The sequence below is a fragment of the Chaetodon trifascialis genome, chromosome 5 (genome assembly GCF_039877785.1).
Source record: "Chaetodon trifascialis isolate fChaTrf1 chromosome 5, fChaTrf1.hap1, whole genome shotgun sequence".
Taxonomy (NCBI): Eukaryota; Metazoa; Chordata; class Actinopteri; order Chaetodontiformes; family Chaetodontidae; genus Chaetodon; species Chaetodon trifascialis.
Window position 1 is genome coordinate 9,431,284 of NC_092060.1, and position 21,683 is coordinate 9,452,966.

The 21,683-nt window shown below is 39.6% G+C and overlaps 3 protein-coding genes across 3 annotated transcripts in view; 2 read left to right on the forward strand and 1 right to left on the reverse strand.

Moving 5' to 3' along the window:
• The window catches only part of commd5 (COMM domain containing 5), a 63,611-nt gene that overhangs the window by 12,838 nt on the left and 29,090 nt on the right, over positions 1–21,683 (reverse strand). The gene's annotated exons all lie outside the window — the stretch shown is intronic.
• Positions 5,478–9,991, forward strand: LOC139331481 (uncharacterized). Its single transcript, XM_070962955.1, has 8 exons — positions 5,478–5,561; positions 5,836–5,930; positions 6,076–6,159; positions 7,158–7,219; positions 7,318–7,389; positions 7,915–7,969; positions 8,387–8,575; positions 8,709–9,991. The coding sequence occupies exons 1-8, from the start codon at positions 5,501–5,503 to the stop codon at positions 9,510–9,512; spliced, it is 1,422 nt and encodes a 473-aa protein (XP_070819056.1). The 5' UTR covers positions 5,478–5,500; the 3' UTR covers positions 9,513–9,991.
• On the forward strand, positions 15,496–21,148 carry LOC139330933 (uncharacterized). The gene is made up of 10 exons (XM_070962167.1): positions 15,496–15,609; positions 15,869–15,959; positions 16,234–16,328; positions 16,836–16,919; positions 17,521–17,582; positions 17,690–17,752; positions 18,278–18,332; positions 18,750–18,938; positions 19,072–19,848; positions 21,047–21,148. The coding sequence occupies exons 1-10, from the start codon at positions 15,496–15,498 to the stop codon at positions 21,146–21,148; spliced, it is 1,632 nt and encodes a 543-aa protein (XP_070818268.1).

The following is a 21,683-nucleotide window of genomic DNA, read 5'->3' on the forward strand; positions in this document are numbered from 1 at the left end:
GACTGGAATCAGGTGGAGGGGAGGGGAAGTGTCTGCCTGCAAGGGCCTGGTGGCTGGAGTTCATTCAGGACATTCAGTTCACCTGCACACTGAAATGTTTCAGAATGGTGCCTATAAATGCTCTAAAGAGCTAAATAGACTGGTGGAAGTTAAGACAGAAGTTAAGCAGAGGAGGAGATGCAGTGCCAGCCTGCAGAGTGGAGACCTTCCTCACCTGCTTCTTCTTGTGGTGCCACCCTCAGGCTCAAAGTGTTACTGAAGAAAAGCAAAGTTTTTCATTCATCAAGCATTTTGTTCTGATGTGTCCTGACCATTGCAACCACACATTATGCCAGAATATTCTTTTAGTCCAATCTTTGCTGGTTCATCAGATCTGCTGGGTGAGTTATCCAGATATTTCTGTACAGCTGTTTGCTGCACCCCTGCTGGTTGTGTTGTAGGTACTGCAAATTCTATGACACCTGCAACTGACTCACTGTTGAAAATCCTTCACATAGACCATCAAAACTAGTGGCACCACTGGCATCCGTTTGTCATCAAAACAATACACTAAATAAAATAGGAAAAGCGAATAGAGATGAATGTCAGCAAGTACAAAGGCTTTTTCTTCAGGTGTCAAGGCTCCGTCTCGCTCTCAAACCCACCCTGGATGCAACATCTTCAGAGGGAGGGATCAATAGTTAACGCAGGTACATTTAGTCTACCTGACACCTGACACAGCAGCGCACAAAAAAAAAATTGTGCAACACCCAAGAAGGGAGGAGAGAAAGACTGAGATCAGCAAAGTCCTGTAGGTAGAAACCTTAACATTTGGTTTCAGTTCTAATTTCTGTCAGAGTGGATTGGATATTTGCGGTGAGTGACACATGGGCTTTTACATTTTGGTGCATTAGAAAATATATATATATTATACTGTTTTATGTCATATAGATCAAACCATGAGAGTCTCACTGAAGTGAAAATGACAACCTGGCAGGTGTACGTGTATGATTGTTAGCGTTTGTGAGTACAGTTGAGCTGTTGTGTAACCCTTGGCCTGGGTGAAATTAATCATTAACAACAGTTACGTAGTTTTTACATTGAGCTTTGCTTTGATGTAACTCTCATAGACTATGTATTTGTATTAGGAGATACTTTGTATTTTAGACTAATGGTAATGGTGTAAAATGGTGGCAAATTTCCTCAGTCTTAAGGTATATGTCAACTTTTCCATCAGAAAGATCTCCTGGATGATTCCTGTCCAGTCTGAATGTTGTGGTGGGTCAGACTTGAGCCAGTTTTTTGTTATGGCCTTCCTTGCCGCTGTTAGAAGGATCTTAGTCAAGTAAAGGTCTTCTTTGTGTACAGCTGTGGCAATATTTCCTAGGTACAGTGTGGCACATTCCTTTGGGACATTGTAACCTAAAACTACATTTATCACAGTACTAACTGTTACCCGAAATGGTTGGTTTCCCGGACAACTCCAGAAGATGTGGGAGTGATGTGCCTCCGTGCTGCCACAGTTCCTCCAGCAGGACTGTGGCCTCAGGAGTTGTTTACTTTTTATATGAGGAGTGATAAAGGACCGAATCATATTCTTCCAGTTAAATTCTCTCCACTTTAGAGAGTTTGTAGAGGTTTGGAGTGAATGACAGGTATGGTGCCAGTCCTCTTCTGTAATTGTAATGTTAAGTTCATGTTCTCATTTTGCTTTTACATAAAGTGATGTGTATTTCTGGCACTTCATTAAGCTGTGGTATATCTTAGAAATAATCCTGGTTGTCTTTTGGAAGTAGGCACCACACAATACATCCACCACTAGGTTAATCTTTTCTGCAACACTACCTTTGATACCTTTGTTGTAATAATCTCTTAATTGAAGATATCTAAATAAGTCTTGGTTCCTAAGGGAGAACATGTTCTTCAGCTCCTGAAAGCTCCTCATCTCGTTGATTTTTACAACCATGCAAAGTGCTGTCAAGCCCCCGTTCATCCACTCTTTAAAGGTTGCGTCCTGCCTCCCCGGCTCAAAGTCACTATCTAAAGCTACCCATCTTAATAATTTCTGAGAATTTCCCATTTTTATTTGTTTGACAAGGGTAAACCATGTTTCTAATGTAAATGCTGTGATAGGATCAATTATATCCTTAATAAAACATGGTACACTCCTCTCTCTGATACATGCCTGGATACTATAGCCGGGGATGCAGGTCTCAATCCCCTTCCATTTTGCTTCATATGTGTTATCACACCAGTTACACAGGGGTCGTAGCTGCGCCGCAAAATAATACATCTTAAAATTTGGAAGTGCCATACCGTCGTTATCTTCATCTCCATCTCTCGCGCTAAATCTCAGTATTACTTTGGACTTATTTGCTCTAATGCAGACAACCACAAGACTCTCTTTTCTGTTTTCAACAACATCATTCAACCCCCTGACACCCCCCCCCCCTTTTACTCCTCTCTCCTCCTGTTTTTCAATGAAAAGATCAACAAAATCCACCAACATTTAGGCTCCTCCACCTCACCCTCCCCTTCCTCTGAAGCTCTCCCATCCCGTCAACCATTTTCCACCTTTGTTCTCCCTCATCCCTCAGAAATCTCCGACCTCATCACCAAGTCAAAACCATCTTCATGTGTGCTTGATCCCATCCCCACAGTTCTTGTCAAATCTTGTCTCCCCTCTCTACTCCCCCTCATTTCTGTCATTATTCACTCCTCACTGTCCTCTGGAATTGTCCCCACTCTTTTCAAATCTGCAGCTGTGAGTCCCATTCTCAAGAAACCTGGATCAGACACCAGTGACTTCAATAACCTCCGCCCCATTTCTCACCTTCCCTTCACTCCACTCCCATCTCACCAACAATAGCCTTTATGAGCAATTCCAGTCTGGTTTCCGTCCCCTTCACAGCACAGAAATGGCCTCCATAAAAATCACCAACGACATCCTCATGGCAGCTAAGTCTGGTTTAATCTCTATCCTCATCCTCCTCAATCTGAGCGCAGCCTTTGACACCGTTTCTCAACCCATTCTCCTCAACAGACTTTCCTCCATAGGCATCACCAACACCCCCCTGCACTGGTTTCACTCCTACCTCACAGGCCGCACTCAGTTCGTCCAACTCAAATCCTTCACTTCCCAGCCCTCCCCCGTCTCTTCTGGTGTGCCCCAGGGCTCTGTCCTGGGGCCCCTTCTTTTCATCATTTATCTTCTCCCTCTTGGCAATATCTTCTGTAAATTTGGTATCCATTTCCACTGCTTCGCAGATGACACCCAGCTCTATCTTTCCAGTAAACCAACCTCCACTCTCCCACCCTCTTCCCTCACCCTCTGTCTCTCTGAGATCAAATCCTGGTTCACCTCCAACTTCCTTAAACTCAATAGTAACAAGACAGAACTTCTTTTCATTGGTACTAAATCAACCCTATCCAAAACTGAGAGTTTCTCCCTCAACATTGACAGCTCCGCAGTGTCTCCCTCCGCTCAGGTTAAGAGTCTGGGTGTCATCCTCGACAGCTCACTATCTTTCCACTCTCACATTAATAGTATTACCCAGTCTGCCTATTTCCATCTACGTAACATCAATTGTCTCCGCCCCTCTCTCACTCCTCACACCACCGCCATCCTGGTTCACAGCCTTGTCACCTCCCGCCTTGACTACTGTAACTCACTCCTTTTCAGTGTCCCTCACAAGTCCCTCCATAAACTTCAACTGGTTCAAAACTCTGCAGCCCGCATTATTACCAGAACCCCCTCCTCGCACCATATTACCCCCATCCTGCAACAGCTTCACTGGCTCCCAGTCAAATTTCGAATCACTTTCAAAATCCTGCTGTATACATTTAAGGCCATCCACAACCTCCCCCCCATATCTATCTGACCTCATCTCCATTGCCACCCCCTCTCGCTCCCTCAGATCTTCCTCCTCTCTCCACCTCTCTGTGCCCTCTGCCCGTCTCAGAACCATGGCAGAGCTTTCAGTCACTCTGCTCCCCAACTTTGGAATTCACTGCCACCTGACATCAGAAACATCAATTCTTTCCCCATCTTCAAATCCAGATTCAAAACTCATCTGTTCCAGACTGCTTTCTCTCTTTAATTTCACTTCTCCTTTTAGCTTGCTTTTAACTTGATTTGTTTTTAATTATTGTGCTCTTATTTATTCTGTATATTTTGCTTGTGTTTTTACCCACTCTGTTAAGTGTTTTGAAAGGTACTTCTAAATAAAATTTATTATTATTATTATTATTATTATTATTATTATTATTATTATTATTATTATTATTATCTTTTGGTAGCTGGATTGTAGAGAAACGTATCCTAGGTCTTTGACCACCCAAAATAAATTGAGATATAATTTTGTCCCATGCTGAAAACTGCCTTGCTGGTACTTCAATTGGAAGGGATTGAAATAGGTATAAGAGTCGAGGCAAAATATTCATTTCCACCACATTTATCTTACTGCTAAAGTTCAGTGGGTAGGTAGACCATCTTTCCAAGTCCTGTTTAATGTTCACGTGAATAAAAAAGAGGGTCCTTTGTGATGTATATGCAAAGATATTTAATCACCTTTGCCTTCCAGTTTATATTGTATTCATTCTTAATTTCTTTGGGGGGTACATAATTAAACAAGAGAATTTGCGTTTTGGGGATGTTTAGTTTGTACCCAGCATATGAGCCAAATTTTTCTATAAGTCCCATCAGTCTGGGGAGGGATGTGTCCAGATGCCCAAGGTACAGCATGACATCATCAGCAAAAAGGCCAATTTTGTGTTCATGCTCCCCAATAAAGATTCCCTTAATTCTATCGTCCTGGCAAATAGGGTGGGGCTAAGATTTTTTTTTTTTTTACCACAGAAATCTATTGTTGAAGTTAGTTATATTTTTCCAAAGTTGTGAAAAAATAAATGTTTGTTTTTCTGAAATAATAATTCAGAAATGTAATAAATGATTATTTATATATGTGTGTTTGTGTTTGTGTGTCTTTGTTTTTTTATGTGTCAGCAGGTGATTACAGCAAAAATGGGACAAGAAATAAGCATCGTTCAGAAGAAAGGCTACACAATTGAAACAGAAACAGAAAGTGGTGTTATAGCCACAAAGGACGATGACAAGTATTTTATAAAGAAGCGCGAAGTAAGTAGTGAGCTCATTTTCCTTACTTTACAAATAGAAGGCTGAAATGGAAAATTAATTTTAAGAAAAAAAAAACTACTGATGAAAGAAATCCTGAGAGAGTAGAAACCCATGAAATTGAAATTCATTTCAAATGCCCAGATTTCTGTCTGTATCTCAATTTATTTGTGCATATATCTGTTAATTTATGCTTTATTTATTACCTAATGTCTTGTTCGGATTGAAAAAGCTATTGTGATCCTCGAATAAACACCTGAAAAGAAAGCGTTATAAAGTTCAGCAGAGGACTGATTCTGGGATGAAGCTGCTTCCTTAAATGACAGCATCTTACTGACACAGTGGTTTTTTAAACAGATTTCCACAAATGCAGAATTAATCTCAAAGATGGAAACCCTCAAGGCAACAAGCCATCCTCATGTTGTGAGCATCAATAATTCTTTCAAACGTAAGTCTCCAGAAACCTGCTTCAAATCTAACAGTTGTCTGGAATTAATGCAAAATGTATGAAGCTATGACGCTAAATGTATCATAAGTGAAGTATTAACCTGATGATCGTTTGGAAAGTAGTCATTTGAAATCATGTTTGCAACTGCCTTGGATCGGGACTGTTTCATGAAATCTTTTGTTTTGTATTTGATCTGGGAGAATTATCTCAGATATCTCAAAGATGACTCTGAAGATGCTGACGGATTATCTTTTCCTTTGGTCTAAAAATGAAGATCAGCACACTTACTATGCAGTGATGGAGTACTGTCAGGGAGGGAGCCTCGCAGAGAACATCAGAGAGAGGAGTGACTCTCTGCAGGAGTTTGAGGTACCTGCAGGGCCGCCTTAACCTACTCTTACCCCCTTTTTGTTCCAAAAATGATAGGCCCCTAAACTCCGTGGGCCCCTGGGCCTTGTCTCACATGGCCTTGTCTCACAATCAAGCTTAGATATCTGCTCTATTTCTTTTCTAGGTACTGAGCTGGATTGTTGAAATCTGTATGGCACTGAAAGCCATCCATGAAAAAGGTTTGCTTCACAAAGACATGACGCCACAGGTACAGCACACACTCATCCTGGTAAAAAGATCAATGTGTTTTTACAGAATTGACACAATAACTCTTTCACATCAAGTGCACAAAAGACGTGTCTAATATTCTGTGATTCAGATGTTAGAAGTACTAAACAGTGATTTCCATTTTTGTCTTCACACACATCCAACTCACCTTGAGCTCATTTTTTCTTATGCCTGAGAATGCTTCTAAATATAAACAGGAACTTCAAATCATCACTATAACTATGGCTGAAAAACCAGCCCATAGAAGATGTGTGTGGTGGCGTCCAGGCTGACAGAAAACAGAGAGTGCAGATATTCATACAGTCTGAAGAGTCTTCAGCCTGCTAACGTGCTTAATGACAGTGACCATGGTTAGTTCAGCATGTTCACGTGCTGACACTCAGTAATTCACCCTAAACAGAGTACAGCTGGGCTGAGGGGAAAGCCATTCATTTTAAAATCTATTCAGTAATAAAGCACTGAACTGATTAAGATTTTGACCTGGTGATAACTCTGCAGGGGATTTTTTTTATATATATATATAATCTGTACAAATGTACATATACAAGGATGTTTTTCTATTCTATTCTATACTTTTACCTCTTTATGCCAGTGTGCTTGCTCTTTGTCATACTTGCCATCTGTAACCACTAAATCTTCCTGGTGTGGGATCAATAAAGTCTTATCTTATCTTGTCTGTACCAGTATTTCATGGCAATAAGTAAAGAAACTGCATCGCTGTCCTCTTCTGGCTCAAAGCTTCAGGCCTGTTTCAAATGTTACTTGGGCGTGTTCGAAGGTGGAGTCTGTTAAACTACACATACAGTCAAAGGTGCTTTCTGGAGCAATCACTTGCTGCCACCACCTCTATCTTTTCCAGAGTAAACAGAGCAGCTGTTAGGTAGCAGGGCTGCTGTTATGAGTAGGAATCTGTGAACCCCTGAACTGTAATACAACCGTGTTGGCAAAGTCACAGTTTTACCTTTTGTTCTTTTTCAGAACATATACCTCACCGAATTTGGAAAGTTGTGCTTGGGTGGATTTTGGAAAATGGACAAAAAGTACTGAATACTCCTAATTTAATTACAAATATAATCATATAAAGTGTTTATAGGTCTGCAATATATGCATAAATATATGTTGTCGTTTTTTTACACAGTTCAAACAGCAATGAAGTAATTAATTATCTGGCACCAGAGGTCTTCAAAGAGACAACATATGACTCAAAAAGGTACAGACTTTCATACCAGAACAGAAAGTGTTCATATTCTGTCAAGCCAATATTTAAGTCTGGTAACACTGTCCATTGTCTTCACTTCTTCAACTTTACATTTAGGTGCCAAAATATTTCAAAATTATTTTTTCAACTGACGATTTGTTGTCCAGCACAGCAGAAAGACGTCCATCCCCTTTGAACAGTGTTTCGTTTTCAAGTGAACGCTAATGCTGCTCTGTGTCTGCTGGACGACTGATTGCTAAATAAAGGCCATAATAAGTCTGTGATACAGAGTTGCTCTGTATCTCTCCACTTCTTTTCAAACTTTTCTGTCCTTCAGTGGCTAAAAATCAATTTATGCAGCTTTAAGTATTTCACAAGGTTATTGTTTATCATATTTTTTGTTATTATATTTTTTGTAACTGTTCATTCAAAGCCAGCTTCATCTGTCGCTCCATCATAGACACCTCAGTAGTCATTTTCTTATTGCTTCTGTAATAATAAGAATAACAATAATAATGATACTTTCTTCATTTGTAGTGAAATTTGGTCAGTGGGATGCATACTCTATGAGCTCTGTACTCAAACATTAGCGGTAAGTTACCCAGAATGCATGTCATCAAAAATGAGTGGAATCTAAATTTAAAAGAAAATATGCTAAGATGCTAACATGACAATGCTAAAAGCCAAAGTTTAGCAGGTGTAATGTTTCTCATGATGAGCATCTTAGTTCAGCACGTTAGCATGCTCACATCTGCCACTTAGCACCAAAGAGAAACTACAGCTCAGACTGACAAACTGAAGTTTTCATCAGATGTAAAGTCAGCGGATCAACAGTTATAACACTTCATCCTGAGGACTGAAATATTATTTGTATTATTGTTTATTATGATTAACATAACTCAGAAGATCAAATTTGATCTCATGCAACTTTGACAAGAAACAACATTTTACCAACATCTTGATTCTGACCATTTCTACCCATGAAGTTTTAACAATACTTCTTCTCCAGTTTTCTGCAGGGACCACAGTCGATCTCATCCCCAAGATAACATCTGGTCCCAACCCAAGTCTCCAAGGCCAGTGGTCACCAGAGTTTCATGAACTCTTCAGTGACATATTGAATAGAAACCCTGACTCAAGACCTACAGCCTGTGAGATTTTGGCACGTCCAATTACTTTAAGATGTCTCATAAAAAAGGTTTGACACTTTATAAAAATAGTGAATTTACTACCTCACTATCACAGATCTCATCTTCCCTTAGTATGACACAAATCCTCATCATCTGGACCTCTGTGTCCATCTCTGACGATGACTTTTTTTTTTTTGGTAGAGCAAAACAACCATAGACCACCTTCAGACCCAGCTAGACAAGCTTAGAGCTGTGGCAGATAATTTGGAACGTGTGCACCAGAACGCCACCATCGGCAGTCTGACGGGAGGCGTGATCGGAGCCGTGGGAGGGATCACATCCATAGTGGGATTGGCTCTGGCCCCCTTCACTTTGGGAACCTCGCTTGTTGTCACTGCCATTGGAGCTGGAGTGGGTTTGACTGGTGGGGTCACTGCAGGTGTCTCAAACATGACAAACATTGTCAACCAGTCCTCTGATCGCAGAACTGTTCACAGCATCATTAAAGGGTTTGAAGAGAAAATTAATGCTGTAGTCCTCTGGCTCCAGGAGATTAGCAACAGTTTAGAGGCAATCAGCACATGTCAGTCAGCTGATAAACTTGACGAGGGCAGCAGTTTCAACACAGGAAACAAAGCAAGGTTTGGCACAAGGGCAGGAAAGAGCATCAGTGAACTGTGTCAGCTGCTTCGAGTGGTAGGCATTGGCAAAATAGCAGCGCAGGCATCCAAGGTAGTACGTGTGGCAGCAGCTGCAACCGGCGTGCTTTCTGCTTTATTTGTGGCAGCAGACGTTTTCTTTGTTGCGATGGATGCTAAAGAGCTACACCGCATGAGACAGAAAGGGCCAGATGCTGAAGCACATTCTGACATCATGAAATTTGTCAAATCTGTCAGGCAGGCTGGAGAAGAACTGCAGAAAGTTTTGGATGAGTTCAAAATCCTAACCTCTATTATCCCTTCACTTGAGGATGAGAGAGAGTTGGAATGGCAAGACATGGAATGAAGGTAGAGCAGAGGTTAGATTAAGCATCCTGTTTGTGTGCTTGATGCTGCTGCTTGAGGTTTTAACCTCAACATGAGTTCCTAGATCCTAGATAAATAAAAGTCAGATGATATCACAACTAACTATTTTGACATAGAGAAATCATCAAACAAATGATCCAGTGGAGGTACTTGCTGTATAATGATGAACTATATCATAAAACTTTTTAACTTTTATTGGACTGTTTGTCAGTAATAACTGTTTTCTTTACAGTACTCCTTGAAGAAATGTTGAAGGGTAAAAACTGTATTGATGATTCATGAGGTTTCACACAGCTAGATGCCTGAAAAACTGCACATTTATTCTTAAAACTATTATTATTCAGCACCACAAATGAGACACAGCAATACTTTGCTGCCACTTCATTTATTGTAAATCAACTGCCAGTTGCTCACCATGTACAGGACAATCTGACGGATCTCAGGTTCAATGATTTTAAATTAAACACTCACAGATAATGACTTTGTTTTAATCTGGTTGTAGCTTCATGACTGCTGGCAATCTGAATGTTGAGTTTTTTATCTTGTTTGGTGTTTTCTTTTCATTATTTGGTGCATTAAAGGACCTTTGTGTAGGATTTGAAAAAATCTTACTTTGACAACTTGTACTTGTATTAAAAAGACACTGTGGCAGACCACAAAACACACAGCAACTCACAGATCTGACCCAGGGACAGTGAAATGCACCAGTTTTCCACACGATTGTCTCATCTGTTAAACAGTAACTTAGGTCATTATAATAACTTTAAAGACAATTTTTATCAAATATACAGTTTACACTGAGGGGCTTTAACAGCATTTAAACATGCACGCTTATGAGTTATTTGCCAAGCTTAATGTCATCTTGATGCTTCTAGATAATGTTGTATAGACATGAGGAAATGCTGCTGTCTCCTTTGTAAGCTTGTAAGTACAATATGAATACATTTATAACACTTGTCAATATCGTCTAAATCTATACTGATCTATACTGTGAACTGGAAACGCTAAATTCTCTGTAGCTGTAGATATGACTGTCATTTTCTGTCTATGTGATGGAGCCACACTGACTTTAATAAAGGCATTGGCACCTATTCTAGCAACGCTCTCTGTCACTCCTGTCTCTGTGGTTCACTGGCTGATGCTGCTGAACCTCTTTCTGTCCATAGTCCATAAGATAGTTAGTGAGCTATATATAGTTGTGTGCTGTGTTTCATTCATGAGATGTTTTAAATTTGATTGTGTTTGTTTGTGCATATGATTTGTTTATGCATTATGCAGCTTTTACCAAAGTATCATGAAATGCACATTTGTCGCTGGTTTTAAGACTCAGCACACCAGACTGAATGAGCCAGACTTGGCTGATATTCAGGTCATTGTGCTCTAACTTTAAATACTGAATTAAAACTGAAACAGTGATGGTTTGTCTGATGTGCAAAAAGATAACTGCATTTTCAAAAATATGTCTAACAACACATATTTTCATCTTTTTCTTAAAAATGTTGTTTGAGTTCAGTTTTAGGACCTTGGAAGACAGTAACACCCACCGGAGTGTGTGGCCTCCTCAGAAACAGGAAAGTGTTGTGGAATGTTGAAACCAAATTTACAAACCACAAAAAACTCAAATTCAGCTGCCCAATTGTTCAGGAAAAATCCTCTAGAAGGTACTCCATAAAGATCCGCAGGAGTCAGAAGAAGAAGAAGGCGCAAAATACTTAATTCTCGACAACAAAGGAGAATATGTTCAGAAATGCACAGCATGCAAGCCTGAAGAATTCCAACCTACAGTGGTCGGCGTTCTGTCTTATATTCTGTTCAGCTCTCACGCCCCATTGCGTAGTCTTTTGGCAGCTGTTCTGCCTTGGATCTCCCCTTTCTTTCCAGATTTGTGTTGATTCATTAAAGGTGCACTTTGAGATTATATTAAAAAATAGTGAGATTATAAGAACATTCAATCCATCAGTAGTTACAGTAAAACACACAAATATGGGTTATAAGAGAATACATGCTTAAAGGCCTTTTTTCAGACAGTAAGGTTATGTGAGGCCACACAGAGAAGCAGCTGCCAAGACACCTGCATATGAGTCATGGGAAAGTCCCAGAAAGCCCTGATAAGGATGCTCTTTGATTTCATGATTCCTCCATTTCTCTATTTCTACTACAGTATCACACTCAGCAAATCATTTTTATCAGCTACTATTGGTTACAGTGTTTTCTCTCGTCGTTACGTATCATATCAGAAAAAAATATTCTACAAAAGGAGAAGAAGAGGGGGGGCTGCACGGTGGCGCAGCAGGTAGTGTGCGTGCCTCACAGCAAGAAGGTTGCCGGTTCAATCCCCGGGTCAGGCAGGGCCTTTCTGTGTGAAGCTTGCATGCGTGGGCTCTCCCCGGGTACTCCGGCTTCCTCCCACAGACCAAAAACATGCTCATTAGGTTAATTGGTGACTCTAAATTGTCCATGAGTGTGAGTGTGAATGTTTGTTTGTCCTTGCATGTGGCCCTGCAATCAGCTGGCGACCGGTTCAGGGTGTACCCCGCCTCTCGCCCATTGTAGCTGGGATAGGCTCCAGCCCCCCGCAACCCCGAAAGGGATAGGCGGTATAGATAATGGATGGATGGAGAAGAAGAGGAGGGCGGATGTGTCATTGAGTTTACATCGCTACATTGATTCGCAAATTAATGGGAGCTTAGGAAATGGATTTCATAGAATTTCTCTTGAATAATAATAATAATAAATCACTCTTATTATTTTTAGTTCACCATTTTAATTCTACTAACGCTCCACAGTGTTTACTCACAAACTACTCCAGACTCACAGCTGGTGAACCATGTGTGGAGGAGTTGTTGACCAATTTTTATTTTTTTTTTGCTATCTGTAAGGTTCACACATAGAAAAAAAAAGGTGTGCAACGCTGTGATCAAAGTAAATGGTGGCTACTTTGAAGAATCTTGACTCTCAAACATACTCTGGTTTGTTTACAATTGTTCGGCAGTGCCTTAAATGGTTTGTTGTACTTGGACTCAATTGACAGACCGGAGACAAGAGTAAAAGAAAAACTGGTTCTCTTTACGGTAAGAAAACAAAAAACACACTCATAAGGAGCGGAGGAAAAATGAACAAAAGGCACACTCACAAGGAGTGGAACAGCAACTGAAGGCGCACTCAAGCGAGCGAGCAAACAATTTCTCCATGTGGTGGCTTGTGGCTGAGCAAGGGCTGAACGCGGCAGGTAGGCAGAAGCATGGACTCTGGGAGAGAAACTGATGGGAGAGATCAGGATAATCCATTAACCACTGAATGAGAAGGTGTCTGTGTCCAAACTTTTCCAAGGAAAAAAAGTATCCATTTAATTTTTTTTGTGATTTCCTGCCTCTTTGGAGCTAAAACAACCCACAATTTAGAATTTTGTAAAAATATTTTTAGTTTTTAGATTTTACGGCATGTCCACTGTGGTGGACTAAGAACAATTTTACCATAACACAATGAAATCATAATAGGCTGACAAGAAAACAAAAATGTCAATCCAAATTTTAAATAAAACTGAAAATTTGGCCCATATCTTTTGTTAAACTACTGAACAAAATTGACATTATTAAACTTATTTTTCCTAACAAAAGGTTTAACTGAAGTCTGACTCCAATTTATGATTCCTGACATGTTCATAAACAAAAAATATATGATTACCATAGTTAAAAAAAAAAATCTTAACAATATTTGACTCGTTTTCCTCTCTTCTTTTCTCTCTCTTTTCCTCACATTTGAGTTTTGCTGCAGTCTCCACTTTGTCTCAGCATGAAAACAAAGTTCCCTTCATCCCACCCGAACATGAGATATCATCAGAAAGGCAGGATGTCCTCTATTGAGCACACCAGGACTTAGTAGGGTAGCTCTCATGAGTCAAAAGATATCAGGATCTCGAAATTACAAGATAAGATAAAGAAAAAGGAAACATCTGTAAATCCTTTCTCATTGGCAATGATGGCACTATCGCAGCTAATCTGCTATTACTACCTTCTCGCTTTGTGACACTGGGAAATACTGATGTTTCTTAAAAATGGAGATGGCATTAATATTAGTATGTCAACACTGCGCAGGCATCTCAAGTCGTTAGGATTGTTCAGACGGAAAGCCCAGTCTGACGTGCTGGATGTCGCTCTCTTCTTGCAGGAGCAGTTGAACCAACATGGGATGCTTCCTGGATACAAATTCATGCATTTGAAATGCTTCCGTATACTTCCATACCAATGTGGCACCTTTTCTTGTAATTACGAGATCTTTTCTCGTAATTATGAGATCTTTTCTTGTAATCACGAGATAAGGTGTCTAATTATTTATCCAGTGAATGCAATGCGCTTTTGTAAGAATGCATTTAAGAATCATTTTACCGTAATTAGCATGTTAGCATTAGCATGCTAATCATTAGCATATTAGCACAACAATCCGACAGTCAAACCTGTTTGCACCAAAAAGTTCATAGGACCTCATCTTAGCATTAGCCACAATGCTAACAGCTGCTAATGCTAAGCTAACATTAGCATGTCAAATAACACATTGAAAAGATCTCAAACACCATTAGAATGCATTTAAGAATCTTTTTATGATAGGTTAGCATGTTAGCATTAGCATGCTAATCATTAGCATATTAGCACAACAACCCAACATCAAAAGTCAAACCTGTATGCTCCAACAAGTTTATAGGACCTCATGTTAGCATTAGCCACTGTTAGCATTGTGGCTAATGTTAACAGGCCAACATCACTCATTACATTACTAACATTTCAAACTCAGTAGTTCAGTAGAATCACAAGGCACACACAAGATTACAGGTCCCCAGCACAATTACACACACACAGACACAGGTGCGCGCACGTGCGTGCTCTCAGCACAACAGACGCACACACATTCAGATGGAGAAAAAGCGATTTTCTGCCTCTGCACTGGTCTAACGTGGTTGGGAGGAGTGTGGGCTCGAGGCTTCACCTCCTGGCCCTAATAATAAGTTGTAAAAGAAGAAGAAACAACCAAAATAACAAGAGTGTTCAGTGCTCAGCACTGCATCACTAATAATAATAATAATAAGAAGAAGAAGTAGAAGAAGAAGAAGAAGAAGAAGAAGAAGAAGAAGAAACGTGCAGAATAACAAGAGTGTTCAGTGCTCAGCACTGTATCACTAATAATAATAATAATAATAAGAAGAAGAAGAAGAAGAAGAAGAAGAAGAAGAAGAAACGTGCAGAATAACAAGAGTGTTCAGTGCTCCGCACTGTATCACTAATAATAATAAAAAGAAAAAACACACAGGATAACAATAGGGCTCGGGCGAAGCCTGTGCCCCTACAGCTATTTCATAGCTATTTCATAGCTGTAGGGGCACAGGGCTCAGTGCGATTGCCCTGTGGCCCTAAAAAAAAAAAAAAAAAAAAAATAGTGCAACACCCAAGAAGGGAGGAGAGAAAGATTAATATCAGCAAAATCCTGTAGGTAGAAACCTTAACATTTGGTTTCGGTTCAAATTTTTGTCAGAGCGGATTAGATATTGGCGGTGAGTGACACATGAGCTTTAACATTTTGGTGCATTAAAAAAATATATATGCATATTAGACTGTATTATATCATATAGAACAAAGCATCTGAGTCTCACTGAAGTGAAAACAACAACCTGGCAGGTGTACGTGTGTGATTGTCAGCGTTTGTGAGTACAGTTGAGCTGTTGTGTTGTGTAACCCTTGGCCTGGGTGAAATTAATCATGAACAACAGTTATGTTTTTGCATTGAGCTTTGCTTTAATGTCGGGGTTAGGGGTTTTTTTTAACCACAGAACTCTATTCTTGAAGTTAGTTAGGTTTTTTTAAAGTTGTGAAAATATAAATGTTCGTTTTTCTGAAATAATAATTCAGAAATGGATATATGTGTATTTATGTGCCTTAGTGTTTTTTGTGTGTCAGCAGGTGATTGCAGCAAAAATGGGACAAAAAATAAGCATCGTTCAGAAGAAAGGCTACACAATTGAAACAGAAACAGAAAGTGGTGTTATAGCCAAAAAGGACAATGACAAGTTTTTTATAAAGAGGGTTGAAGTAAGTAGTGAGCTCATTTTTCTTACCTTACAAACAGAATGCGGAAATGGAAAATGACTACAAAAATGAAAGAATATACTGATGAAAGAAATCCTGAGAGAAGAAGCTCATGAAATTCATTTCAAGTGCCCAGATTTCTGTCTGTATCTTAATTTGTTTGTGGATATATCTTTTAATTTATGCTTTATTTGTTACTTGATGTCTTGTCCAGATTGAAAAGATACATTGTGATCCTTGAATAAATCTGTTTTTTAAACAGATTTCCACAAATGCAGAATTAATCTCAAAGATGGAAACCCTCGAGACAACAAGCCATCCTCATGTTGTGAGCATCAAGGATTCTTTCAAAGGTAAGTCTCCAGAAACCTGCTTCAAATCTAACAGTCGTCTGGAATTAATGCAAAATATATGAAGTTATGACACTAAAAGTATCATAACTAAAGTATTAACCTGATGATCGTTTGGAAAGTAGTCATTTGAAATCATGTTTGCAACTGCCTTGGATCGGGACTGTTTCATGAAATCTTGTGTTTTGTATTTGATCTGGGAGAATTATCTCAGATATCTTAAAGATGACTCTGAAAATGCTGACGGATTATCTTTTCCTTTGGTCTAAAAATGAAGATCAGCACACTTACTATGCAGTGATGGAGTACTGTCAGGGAGGGAGCCTCGCAGAGAACATCAGAGCGAGGAGTGACTCTCTGCAGGAGTTTGAGGTACCTGTGCAATATCTGCTTCACATTTTCATGCGTGTGATACAAATTTACATGTATCACTTTTTTTTTTTTTACACTTTTGTCCTTAGCAACTCAAAATGAGAGCATCTCTCTTAAACAAACAACTAAAACCATGTGTGACAGCACAAACGGCATAACAATAGCATGAAAAGGTATCCCTGCTACTACATTTCACCACAGTTAACTCTTAAAGAAGCTCTTTGACAGGGCAAAGATTCGCATGTGCTTTCAGGGATGTTTCAGGACTGAGAGCACTGCAAACAAGCAACAAGCTGCGATACTTTGGTTTTCTTAATAGCAAAAACATTAAGGAAACAAACAAAAAAAAAAACAGAAAAGAAATTATTTTTTAAAGAAAATAGATGTTAGTAACTGCATGTACACACACACACACACACACACACACACACACACACACACACACACACACACACACACACACACAATCTGAATCCAGCTTTGATATCTGCTCTATTTCTTTTCTAGGTACTGAGCTGGATTGTTGAAATCTGTATGGCACTGAAAACCATCCATGGAAAAGGTTTGCTTCACAAAGACATGACGCCACAGGTACAGCACACACTCATCCTGGTAAAAAGATCAATATGTTTTCACAGAATTTACACATTAACTCTTTCACTTAATATTCTGTGATTCAGATGTTAAAAGTACTAAACAGTCATTTCCATTTTTGTCCTCACACACACCCAACTCACGCTGAGCTCATTTCTTCCTTCCTGAGAATGCTTCTAAATATAAAGAGGAACTTCAAATCATCACCATAGCTATGGCTGAAAGACAGCACTATCTAAAATATTTCACCAGCCCATAAAATATGTGCGTGGTGGCGCCGTCTGATACGCAGTCTGGGAACCATGAATGTCTGTACTAATATTTCATGGCAATAAGTAAAGAAACTGCGTCACTGTCCTCTTCTGGCTCAAAGCTTCAGGCCTGTTTCAAATGTTACTTGGGCGTGATCAAAGGTGGAGTCTATCACCTCTATCTTTTCCAGAGTAAACAGAGCAGCTGTTAGGTAGCAGGGCTGCTGTTATGAGTAGGAATCTGTGAACCCCTGAACTGTAATACAACCACCATATTCTCAATGTACGCTCCAGTCAATGAATACCGTGTTGGCAAAGTCACAGTTTTACCTTTTGTTCTTTTTCAGAACATATACCTCACCGAATTTGGAAAGTTGTGCTTGGGTGGATTTTGGAAAATGGACAAAAAGTACTGAATACTCCTAATTTAATTACAAATATAATCATATAAAGTGTTTATAGGTCTGCAATATATGCATAAATATATGTTGTCGTTTTTTTACACAGTTCAAACAGCAATGAAGTAATTAATTATCTGGCACCAGAGGTCTTCAAAGAGACAACATATGACTCAAAAAGGTACAGACTTTCATACCAGAACAGAAAGTGTTCATATTCTGTCAAGCCAATATTTAAGTCTGGTAACACTGTCCATTGTCTTCACTTCTTCAACTTTACATTTAGGTGCCAAAATATTTCAAAATTATTTTTTCAACTGACGATTTGTTGTCCAGCACAGCAGAAAGACGTCCATCCCCTCTGAACAGTGTTTCGTTTTCAAGTGAACGCTAATGCTGCTCTGTGTCTGCTGGACGACTGATTGCTAAATAAAGGCCATACTAAGTCTGTGATACAGAGTTGCTCTGTATCTCTCCACTTCTTTTCAAACTTTTCTGTCCTTCAGTGGCTAAAAATCAATTTATGCAGCTTTAAGTATTTCACAAGGTTATTGTTTATCATATTTTTTGTTATTATATTTTTTGTAACTGTTCATTCAAAGCCAGCTTCATCTGTCGCTCCATCATAGACACCTCAGTAGTCATTTTCTTATTGCTTCTGTAATAATAAGAATAACAATAATAATGATACTTTCTTCATTTGTAGTGAAATTTGGTCAGTGGGATGCATACTCTATGAGCTCTGTACTCAAACATTAGCGGTAAGTTACCCAGAATGCATGTCATCAAAAATGAGTGGAATCTAAATTTAAAAAAAAATATGCTAAGATGCTAACATGACAATGCTAAAAGCCAAAGTTTAGCAGGTGTAATGTTTCTCATGATGAGTATATTAGTTCAGCACGTTAGCATGCTCACATCTGCCACTTAGCACCAAAGAGAAACTACAGCTCAGACTGACAAACTGAAGTTTTCATCAGATGTAAAGTCAGCGGATCAACAGTTATAACACTTCATCCTGAGGACTGAAATATTATTTGTATTATTGTTTATTATGATTAACATAACTCAGAAGATCAAATTTGATCTCATGCAACTTTGACAAGAAACAACATTTTACCAACATCTTGATTCTGACCATTTCTACCCATGAAGTTTTAACAATACTTCTTCTCCAGTTTTCTGCAGGGACCACAGTCGATCTCATCCCCAAGATAACATCTGGTCCCAACCCAAGTCTCCAAGGCCAGTGGTCACCAGAGTTTCATGAACTCTTCAGTGACATATTGAATAGAAACCCTGACTCAAGACCTACAGCCTGTGAGATTTTGGCACGTCCAATTACTTTAAGATGTCTCATAAAAAAGGTTTGACACTTTATAAAAATAGTGAATTTACTACCTCACTATCACAGATCTCATCTTCCCTTAGTATGACACAAATCCTCATCATCTGGACCTCTGTGTCCATCTCTGACGATGACTTTTTTTTTTTTGGTAGAGCAAAACAACCATAGACCACCTTCAGACCCAGCTAGACAAGCTTAGAGCTGTGGCAGATAATTTGGAACGTGTGCACCAGAACGCCACCATCGGCAGTCTGACGGGAGGCGTGATCGGAGCCGTGGGAGGGATCACATCCATAGTGGGATTGGCTCTGGCCCCCTTCACTTTGGGAACCTCGCTTGTTGTCACTGCCATTGGAGCTGGAGTGGGTTTGACTGGTGGGGTCACTGCAGGTGTCTCAAACATGACAAACATTGTCAACCAGTCCTCTGATCGCAGAACTGTTCACAGCATCATTAAAGGGTTTGAAGAGAAAATTAATGCTGTAGTCCTCTGGCTCCAGGAGATTAGCAACAGTTTAGAGGCAATCAGCACATGTCAGTCAGCTGATAAACTTGACGAGGGCAGCAGTTTCAACACAGGAAACAAAGCAAGGTTTGGCACAAGGGCAGGAAAGAGCATCAGTGAACTGTGTCAGCTGCTTCGAGTGGTAGGCATTGGCAAAATAGCAGCGCAGGCATCCAAGGTAGTACGTGTGGCAGCAGCAGCAACCGGCGTGCTTTCTGCTTTATTTGTGGCAGCAGACGTTTTCTTTGTTGCGATGGATGCTAAAGAGCTACACCGCATGAGACAGAAAGGGCCAGATGCTGAAGCACGTTCTGACATCATGAGATTTGTCAAATCTGTCAGGCAGGCTGGAGACGAACTGCAGAAAGTTTTGGATGAGTTCAAAATCCTAACCTCTATTATCCCTTCACTTGAGGATGAGAGAGTTAGAATGGCAAGACATGGAATGAAGGTAGAGCAGAGGTTAGATTAAGTCCTAGATCCTAGATAAATAAAAGTCAGATGTTATCACAACTAACTGGTGCAACTAACTGCACATTTATTGTTAAAACTATTATTATTCTGCGCCACAAATCAGACACAGCAATACTTTGCTGCCACTTCATTTATTTACCACCATGTACAGGACAATCTGACCGATCTCAGGTTGAGTGATTAAACAGTCACAAACAATGAACTAATCTGGCAGTAGCTTCATGGTTGATGCCAATCTGAACATTGAGTTTTCTTCTTCTTTGTTGTTTTCATTATATGGTACATTAAAGCCCCTTTGTGTAGGATTTGAAAAATCTTTGACAACACCACAGGATTGTCTCATCTGTTAAACAGTAACTGACATCATCATAATAACTTCATAGACAGTTTTTATCAAATATACAGTCTACACTCAGGGGCTTTAACAGCATTTAAACATGCACGCTTATGAGTTATTTGCCAAGCTTAATGTCATCTTGATGCTTCTAGATAATGTTGTATAGACATGAGGAATTACTGCAAATGCAAGGATTTGGTCTCCAGGTGACTTGTGGTTAAAACGGTCACCTCATGGCAGGGAGGGCTTAGGTGTAAGTCTGTCCGTCTCTGGAGCCCCTCTCAGTCTAATTTGCATGTTTCCTCTGTGTGTAGGTTTTCTCTAGTACGTCATACCAGCTAAAGACATGCAGGTTGTAAAATGGAAACGCTAAATTGTCTGTAGCTGTAGGTATGACTGTCATTTTCTGTCTATGTGATGGAGCCACACTGACTTTAATAAAGGCACTGGCACCTATTCTAGCAACGCTCTCTGTCACTCCTGTCTCTGTGGTTCACTGGCTGATGCTGCTGAACCTCTTTCTGTCCATAGTCCATAAGATAGTTAGTGAGCTATATATAGTTGTGTGCTGTGTTTCATTCATGAGATGTTTTTAATTTGTATTGTGTTTGTTTGTGCATATGATTATGCATTATGCAGCTTTTATCAAAGTATCATGAAACACACATTTGTCATTTGTCAAATACTGAAATAAAACTGAAACAGTGATGGTTTGTCTGATGTGCAAAAGGATGACTGCATTTTCAAAAATATGTCTGACAACACATAGTTTCATCTTTTTCTTAAAAATGTTGTTTGAGTTCCGTTTTAGGACCTTGGGAGGCAGCAACACGAGCCGGAACGTGTGGCCTCCTCAGAAACAGGAAAGATGAAGAAGAAGAAGAAGAAGAAGAAGAAGAAGAAGAAGCTTTAATGCTGGAAATTCAGCAAACTTTATTCAGACTTCAAAGGATTGGGGTGGAAGTACAATTTTGTTGGGTACCTGCCCATGTTGGAATAAAAGGCAATGAGGGAGCAGATAAAACAGCCAAAAAAAAGCAACCAGAATGCCAAATATTATAGATATACGCTTTGGTAAAGGAGAAAGTAAGGCAATACTCAAAAAAGAAATAATGACAAAATGGCAGGACAGATGGGACAGGGATAGCAGTGGAAGGAAATACTGTAATGTGCAGAAGTCCATTACAACACAGGGTGTCTATCGAGGTAATAGAAGAGAGGAGACTGTATTAACCAGATTAAGATTTGATCATACAGGTCTTAATAAAACAATGTTCTTGATAGGGAAAAGTTGTTCAAATGAATGTTCGGAGTGCAAAATAACAGAAGATGTGGAACATGTATTGATGCACTGTCAGAAATATAGGGGAGAGAGGACAGAATTAGGTTAGCTGAGGGTTGGGGGGTTTTTTTGGTTATGTTTTATTTTGTTTATTTAAAACTTCTAT

Excerpts from the sequence above, each read along its gene's own strand:
- LOC139331481 (XM_070962955.1), top strand. The coding sequence starts at position 5,501 with ATGGAAACCCTCAAGGCAACAAGCCATCCTCATGTTGTGAGCATCAAT. Across the intron at positions 6,160-7,157 it reads ACAAAGACATGACGCCACAG|AACATATACCTCACCGAATT; the intron begins GTACAGCACACA and ends GTTCTTTTTCAG. Across the intron at positions 8,576-8,708 it reads TAAGATGTCTCATAAAAAAG|AGCAAAACAACCATAGACCA; the intron begins GTTTGACACTTT and ends TTTTTTTGGTAG.
- LOC139330933 (XM_070962167.1), top strand. The coding sequence starts at position 15,496 with ATGGGACAAAAAATAAGCATCGTTCAGAAGAAAGGCTACACAATTGAA. Across the intron at positions 15,610-15,868 it reads TTTTTATAAAGAGGGTTGAA|ATTTCCACAAATGCAGAATT; the intron begins GTAAGTAGTGAG and ends TTTTTTAAACAG. Across the intron at positions 15,960-16,233 it reads CATCAAGGATTCTTTCAAAG|ATCAGCACACTTACTATGCA; the intron begins GTAAGTCTCCAG and ends CTAAAAATGAAG.